This window comes from Temnothorax curvispinosus, unplaced genomic scaffold (assembly GCF_003070985.1).
Source record: "Temnothorax curvispinosus isolate PA1 unplaced genomic scaffold, ASM307098v1 QBEX01012620.1, whole genome shotgun sequence".
Classification (NCBI taxonomy): domain Eukaryota; kingdom Metazoa; phylum Arthropoda; class Insecta; order Hymenoptera; family Formicidae; genus Temnothorax; species Temnothorax curvispinosus.
The window spans coordinates 1-8,441 of NW_020222400.1; the positions used below are offsets into that span (position 1 = coordinate 1).

The window sequence follows — 8,441 nt, forward strand, 5'->3', positions numbered from 1 at the left end:
AAATGTTTTGCTTTTTAAGGTATTTTTCGTTTTGAGAAAGAAGCAAAGTCAGATTACTTTTCTTCATGTTTACCATCATACTATCACGGCTGTCTTCTCGTGGTGCTATTTGAAATTCCTGCCTGGTGAACAAGGTGTTATCATAGGTTTCTTGAATTCATTGGTCCATGTTATTATGTACAGTTATTATTTCATCGCGGCTCTTGGCCCTAAGTACAAAAAGTATCTCTGGTGGAAGAAATATATGACTTGGATTCAGCTGGTAATTAATTTTTACATAATTAACTGTCAAAGTTTTATTACAGATTTTTTAATATTTTATTAACATCAATTTTTGCCCATCTACTAATACAACCAATTAAAGATTTGTATTTTTATAAATCATAAAAATATTATAAGTATAATATTTTTATATTATATTCTATCATAATAATTTTGGCGCAATAGACATATGAAATGATATAAGATTTTATTATACATATAAATGTCTATTTCATTTTTCTTAGTTCTTTTTCATTAATATCGTTAACAGCACTTATTTAATTTGTTTAATATATTTTTATTTTAATTATTTGTTTAATTAAATAAACAGATTGTGGAAACGTTATACAAATTTAATACTTAAAATTCTTTTAAATTTCAGGTGCAGTTTGCTTTAATGTTAGTCTACTTAGTACTAACATTAATCTTGGATTGTCGAACACCAAAAGCTCTAACTTATTTCTTCACAATAGTCGTAATAATCTTCATGTACCTATTTAGTGACTTTTATCGTCAAGCATATAAAAAGAAAATAACTTAATTATGAATGTTACATGTTGCAAACAATCAGTAAATACAAAAAAATAATTTAAATTTATTTATAACTAAATTTTTTATACAAATAATAATAATAATATTATTACGGAAACATGAAACTAAGTGGCTACAGTCTACAAAGTGTGCAGTAATGTTCAAATTGTGTCATTAATTTTTTAACAATAAAATGATAGCAAAAGTGTGTAATAAATAGATGTACATATAGATATATGTAAATAAAGAGAAAATGAGATTTATAATTTATAGAATCTCTATGTAGCTTATTTTTGAGTTTTAATTAAAATATCTATCTATAAAATTTTAAATTGCACTTTCAAATATTCGAATCTTTTTGTCGACATCAATATCTAAATATTTCTCTTAATACAACACTAAAAGTTTTTTTAGTTGTTTTTAAATAATTTGCAATTAATATATTAGGAATTACAATTTTCATAATACTATTATTAATACTATTATTAATTTCCATAATATTATTAGATTTTATATTTATGTCAAGATATAAGAAGTTCCAATATTTATACATTAGATATAAATATAATTAGCTATAAAAGATCATTTTTAATTATTATCAGATACATGTTTTATAATTATATTAGATATCAGATTTAAAATTCAATTTTAATTTAAGTATGTAAGAAAATATGGTTAAAATCGTTAATTGATTGCAGGATTTAACTTAATCGAAGTCTTAGATTTAATATATAAGTAAAAAATTTAATAAATAATTTAGTAATTAACATAGATTAATATTGAAAAAAGAGAAAGAGTCATTAGCGTTGAGGTAGAATTATATAACAAAATTGTGTATGTATGTGGATTATTATGTATACAATTTTTAGCTTAAATTGTACAGCTTCTATAGTCTGTAATTACATAAAACAACAAAATATGGATACATAATATGTCAAGTATGTATGATATATTATTTATTAAATATAATTCTTTTGGAAATATCTTTCCTATATGCAACATATACAATTATGTAATAATAATTATATATATAATTATGTCCTACCTTATGTTGGAAGATTTATAATTGTAGCGTATTGCAATCAAAGAATTAAGGAAACATAACATATTAGACAGCTTAAAAAAAACGTAGCTATTATCTTGATGGGGTTAAAACCGTTTAATTTTTAAAACGTTTATCATGTAACAGTATAATTGTATTCCCCTCAACGTTGCCATGATCCGATTTATATCCTAGGGTCCTTCCACCTATCCGCCTTTGAGTTCTATTTGTTTTTTTATTTTTTTACCAATTTTATAAAAATTGATTGACGTCCAACAAATATTTTTGTTTTAAAATTTAGAGCTCCGACGGCTACGGACCCGGCTGATGCGTCAAGTGAGGGTGGTTGTTATAATTAATAATAAAATCAGAAATAAAACCCTGTCTCAATCATTATTTTTATTTATCTAATTTCAACATTTTTAAAAAATATTTCTAACATTTTGAAAATTATGAAATGTTAAACAACATTTATTATTCATCTAAACATTCTTTTTACGAAAATTAACATCATTTATGTTGCAATGCACAATTATGTTATATTTTTGATTGGATATATTAAAACAATTTTGTACAACAAATTTTATATAACAGTTTTTCATACTGGCGCACTTAATAAGTACGTGCTAATAATCTGTCTATTCAAATTAATTAAAAATATAAGAGACAGAGAATGAAAATATAAGAGACAGAGAGTAAGAAAATATAAGAGACATAATTTGTCAATGTGCGAATTTGCGTCATAAAACGTTAAATATTCCGCCGTCATTTGTTTTATGAAACGTAGAAATATTTGAGAAGAATATTTCAAGCATATCGAAACATGCAGCCGATTAAGTATGCTGACTTGATATTTGTTTAAACTACGCATCACTCGTGATGTTTACAATAGGTCGCGTCGTGTCAGCCACTTAGTTCATTCACGAATTGCGCGCCAAAGCTTAAGTAAATAGGTAATTGTATGAAACGTTCGCGTGTCACCGTATGAATTTCCTTCAAGATGCGATCGCGTCACGTGTTACGAGAAAACGTAATTTTTCCCTATAAACAGCTTCATTGTTCTATACAGATGTATGTCTTTATACACTCTTAAACTATTCGACCGAATTTTTACCAAAAGTATATAAAATAAGGGTAGAATTTTCCAAGGAGTGCTATAGAGTGTATAGTTTTTTGTTACCGATCTTTTTGGGAATCGGTATTGAATAAAAAATATATTGTGCAATTTGAAATATTATAATTTAATTAATAATAAATAAATATAATAAAATTTGAATAAAAATGAATATAAAGGATTTTTTGCAATTGCCTGATGATAAGCCATTGCCTGATAAAGAAATTTTTTTCGATTAAGGATATTGAAACACAAATGAAGTTGTTTGAAGAAAAACGACTCCCAAACAAAGCCCGGGTAACCAGCTAGTAAAATTAACATAATTAAGATATTTAGGCAAATAACGAATATAACTTCTTCATTTCCATATATATTATCTGCTACACAACTGCTATTTTAGGATCTTAAGAAATCATGTGTATATATTACTATCATTAATATGTCTAAAGTTTTTTTTAACAAGCAATGCCTTATATAATATCATGTTTAACTTTTATTGAAATATGTTATCTTTTGCGTTTTAATGGAAAAAAAGAAAAGGACTTTCTCTATTTTTCCTCTTGAAACATTTTCCACATAGCAGTAAAAAACCTACTTTTATCTAAATGGATTATCTTCTTCGCATACCCATCATTACCTTGTTTTTATCTTTTTTAATAATTTTAAGTTTTTTTCTTTCACATTAATTATTACTTCCGGTATCGGTCGATTGTGCTATCGACTTTGGTTATCATTATTTTAACAATGTATTGTGCTTTGTCTATGTGAAGATCTATTTCAATTTGAGTTTTTCAGTTCTCGTTAGTAATACGTAGCGAACACACTTTAACTTAAATGTTAACTCAGCGTTGTATTGTAATTCTGCTTACCAAGTGAATTGTTGCGAAAATAAAATTTAATGAAGAGGACAGTTCTCTACACCCAGTCGGAAAGGTGATGTCGATTTAACGTTAATTTGATATCTAAGATATTGATAACCGGTGAAATTGAAATAATCGACGTATACGGATTTGAAACGGATATAAAAGTTTCTTTACGTCATCATTCAAAGTGAGTTATTTATTTTGATGTTACTTAGTTTTCAGTTTATAGCACGTCAGCTATAATGTCCTACTAATGTCTATTTTTTACCAATGTAAATTGATTTTAATGTTGGTTTAACTTACCTTTTATATTTTTCTAGTTCTAAGAATTAGAAAAATTATCTTTTATCTTTTTCCAATTCTTAGAATTAGAAAAGGTAAGTTAAACCAAGATTGAAGTCGCTGAGTTAAGCATTTAAGTTAAAGTGTGTTCGCTACGAATTAATCTACATTGGCCTAGTTTACACCGATCTCTTAATACGCGTATCAAATAGTATATTTGAACTGATCAGCCAATAATCAGACTTATTTACTAGTTATTTACTATTTAATACGTATATCAAGTGATGGGTATAAACTTGGCCATTGATAGAAATAAACATAAGAGCTCATTAGCAGAGATATCAGATTCAAGCTGTGAATCTTGAGATAGGCAGAGGAAACATATTCCAAGGCTTTATTTTAATACAATATAATTATTGCCTTTTAGATACTGAAAATCTATAGTTTACATAACTTATTGAATATACATGAAAGTTATATAAAAGAGAACCGGATGTAACATTATATGCATATGACGTATACATCCTCGTATGATTTAGATTTAAGATCTCTAACCAATAGTGAGCGAATCAAATTTTAAATGCAATTCCAACAGTTTAGCTAACACACACGTCTTCGTAAATCTTACTGGCACGTACGTACATCAGGAACGGCTCTCAGGTAATTGTCATTATTTCCTTAATGTACTGCTATTTCTTCCCTTACGAATGAATATCGACCATGATTAACGGGTAATTATTATTTTTTTATATTTGTCATCTTTTTTTATACAAGAATATTGTAGTTAGTTGGGCAATTAAGTATTTGCGGTTACATAACTTCGCATATTGTTTCTGGCATTTCAGTTTTCATTTTAGTGACTTTCTTATATTGTATTGTTTATTTATTTTGTTTTTATTTATTAGGATTTTATCAAGTATTAATTTTAACTTTTTAATTTATATTATTTGTTACACATTATAATAGGTATGTTATAAAATAGTAAAACAGCACGATTTTTTTATTGAATGTGCATCAAGATTTTTCAAAAACAAAGCGAATATAAATTTATGATGGATTTACATCGACTACTTGTTTTTTACAACAGTATAATTTGTTTAATGTGATAAACAAAATTGATATATTTCAGACTTTCTGGTAAATAAGTCAAGAACCATTTCTTATAAAACATCATCAACATGGCTAGTCTCATAACTCTCATACAAATGATTAGCAACTATAATGAAGTCTTAAGAAATGTTCGAGGTAAGTTCTTTTTAACAAAATGGCACAAAATCTACCATGAGAGTATTTTTCTATTTATAAAGAATATTTTTCTTTATAAATAAACTCAGAAATTTACAAAATGTTCTAAATTATGTACTTAAAATGAATTTTTTGTTTATATGTAACAAAAATACAATACGCTGTTTATAGATTTATACAGTCGTACATATATATTAACGATGTCTATTGTATTTATTCAACGCGGCAAAATTTTTTTGTCACACTTAAGAAGAATAATTCTTACAATCACATAATTAATCGTACAACTTAACTGCTTTGTTTTATGCTAAATAAAGAAAGAATCAATAAGTATTCTTATGAATGCAAATATACCTGATATCACCAATCATATACGCATTGCACGTGAAACTTGACAGAGGTAACTTGTTATCTAATATTTTGTTATGTTAAGAGGTTTGTCATCATTAGAATGATTTTTATAAACGACATCTCTCGTACATATACTGGCGTAAATTATCGTGGAAATTAATAAACATAAATATACTCATGTTCCAAGCACATCCATTTTATCAGACACATCATGTAAAAGGATTTAGGAATAATCTTTACGTTTCATATAATAATACTTTATTCATAATACTAACACGATAAACATGTGATAACTATTCTGCTTAATATTTATTATCACAGATGAATTTTAATGCTATTTTCACGCATTTTCTAATAATATTTATGCAATTATTACTTTATATTTTATCATATATATTATACGTAAATGTGTATAGATAAGAATAACACATTTTACTTTTAAAAAATTTTGCCAAAAATAAATAAATTATATTGTTTTTCTCTGTGACAGATCCAGTGGTAGATACTTGGTTTTTAATGGAATCTCCGGGTCCTATGTTATGTATTGTCGGCGCATATTTAATATTTGTTTTAAAAGCTGGACCAAAAATGATGGAAAAACGGCCGGCCTTTCAGCTGAATACCGTGATGATCTTATATAACGCTATCCAAGTACTCTTCAGTACTATTTGGTTGACAGGTTTTGTAAGTTTAATTTTTTGTAGTACATTTATTCTATCAGTGTTTAATATTAAGAATAAAAAAACGTAATCATGACATATAAATACTCCGTTCTACATTTTCTCATGTTAAGTATATGTTCAGAAGAATGCCATATAAACCATTTAAAATATCACAAAAGGATATTTCAGATAAATACTTATTAATTATACGTTTAAATAGCTTGAGAATTATATAATTTATATATTTAATATTATTTAAACTTGAAATGTTCTGATAAAAATTATTTAAGTTTAATTAACTTTTTTTTAACCAACATATAAGTAGGTATTCAAAATTAAATATAAGATTAATACATGTAAGAATATAACAAGAAGTTTGACTAAACTATTACATTAACACATATTTTAAGATATACAATAATCAATATAAAACATCAATATAAAACATTTGTCGATTTTAGATATTGAACATCGGTATTAAATATTTGTTTCCCGCTTATGGATATGATACTCAAGATTATATATTACCTCCAAAAAACGTACGAATAGCGGTAAGCATTTCTTTCGCAATTGTTAACAATATTGAATTTAATTTAAATAATTTTAACAGTTTTTAATAAATAGCAAATATATTTTTTCACTATGTTACTTATATACATGTATATGTCGTTCGTACAGATGTTACAATTTGCTTGGTGGTATTTTTTCGCAAAAATTACCGAACTTCTGGACACGGTAAGAAAATTTATAATGACAAAAATAATTGATTAATTAAAAATTAAAGTTTAAGTTAATTAATTTATAAAAAATTTAATACAAAAAACATATCATTCTTTAATTATTGACTTGTAAAAGTAATATCATTGTTCCGACAGTTAACTAACGAAAATTATTGCAAACAAACATTTTGAAAGATAAACAGAACGTTTTGCTAACTCGTCATCAGAAAAATATACGTAGATTGTTCGCATTATTTCTAATAAATTGAAAAAAATGTTTAATGTTTTTTCCTTTAAACAGAATATCAATAGTATATTCAATATCTTTTTAAAATAATAAAAATCATTAATAATATATCAAATTAAAATTAATAAATAATTATTTTATATAACTATTTTCTATAATATTAAAAAGAGCGTTTAGTTGAAAATAAACAAGAAATTTTGTAAAGAAAATATGTAACTTCTAATGTTCGCTTTTCAAGGTATTCTTTGTTTTGAGAAAGAAGCAAAGTCAGATTACTTTTCTTCATGTGTACCATCATACTTTAAAGGTCATCTCTTCGTGGTGTTACTTGAAGTTCTTGCCCGGTAAACAAGGCGTCATCATAAGTTTTTTAAATTGTGTGGTTTACATCATTATGTACAGTTATTATTTTATTGTGGCACTTGGCCCTAAGTACAGAACATTTAATTAAATAACAATATTAATTGAATTAATTGATTAGTTAAAAATTAAAATGCTTGAGTTAGCCAACTCACGAAGATTTAAGAAAACAATGAAGCGTATATCATGCTTTCGTTATCGATTAAAAGTGGAACCATTGTTTAGTCTTTATTCAGTTACCCAATGAAAGCTATTGCAACGAAACATTTTGGAATGTGAATAAAGCGTTTTGCTAACTCGGTCATCGGAAAAGCATTTGTCGATTGTACGCATTACCTTTAACAAATTGAACAACTTTTTTTAAATTTTACCTTTTTCAGACATAATATCAGAATATAAAGCATAAAAAATATCGAATAGTTGAAACAAAAACATTTTTGATGTAGAAGTAATACTTAAATTTATCATAAACGATATAATTAATGAAAATTTTATTACTCACATACGTCTTTTTAAGTTTATTTTTTTTTATTATTAATTATTACATTTATCAGTTTTATAGACATTGATATCTCTTCAAAATAAAAATCATTAATAACATTACAAATTAAGATATCAATTAACAGATATTTTAAATATAAGAAAACATTTAAATAAAATTATGCAAAGAATTTTATAGAAAAGATGTAAAAATGTGTAAGAAGAAATTTAATATTTAAATGTTTTGCTTTTTAAGGTATTTTTCGTTTTGAGAAAGAAGCAAA

General features: G+C 25.5%; 2 protein-coding genes across 2 annotated transcripts; both read left to right on the plus strand.

Moving 5' to 3' along the window:
* Positions 1-24: 24 nt before the first annotated feature.
* On the plus strand, positions 25-1,087 carry LOC112462632 (elongation of very long chain fatty acids protein AAEL008004-like). Its single transcript, XM_025028517.1, has 2 exons — positions 25-262; positions 644-1,087. The coding sequence occupies exons 1-2, from the start codon at positions 176-178 to the stop codon at positions 800-802; spliced, it is 246 nt and encodes an 81-aa protein (XP_024884285.1). The 5' UTR covers positions 25-175; the 3' UTR covers positions 803-1,087.
* Positions 1,088-3,756: 2,669 nt separating this feature from the next.
* Positions 3,757-7,682, plus strand: LOC112462631 (elongation of very long chain fatty acids protein 7-like; the record flags this gene model as incomplete). Its single annotated transcript, XM_025028516.1, has 6 exons — positions 3,757-3,998; positions 5,223-5,338; positions 6,180-6,373; positions 6,813-6,902; positions 7,030-7,086; positions 7,556-7,682. Coding segments are annotated over exons 2-6 (535 nt in total), but the record flags the coding sequence as incomplete, so codon positions are not given.
* Positions 7,683-8,441: the final 759 nt, after the last annotated feature.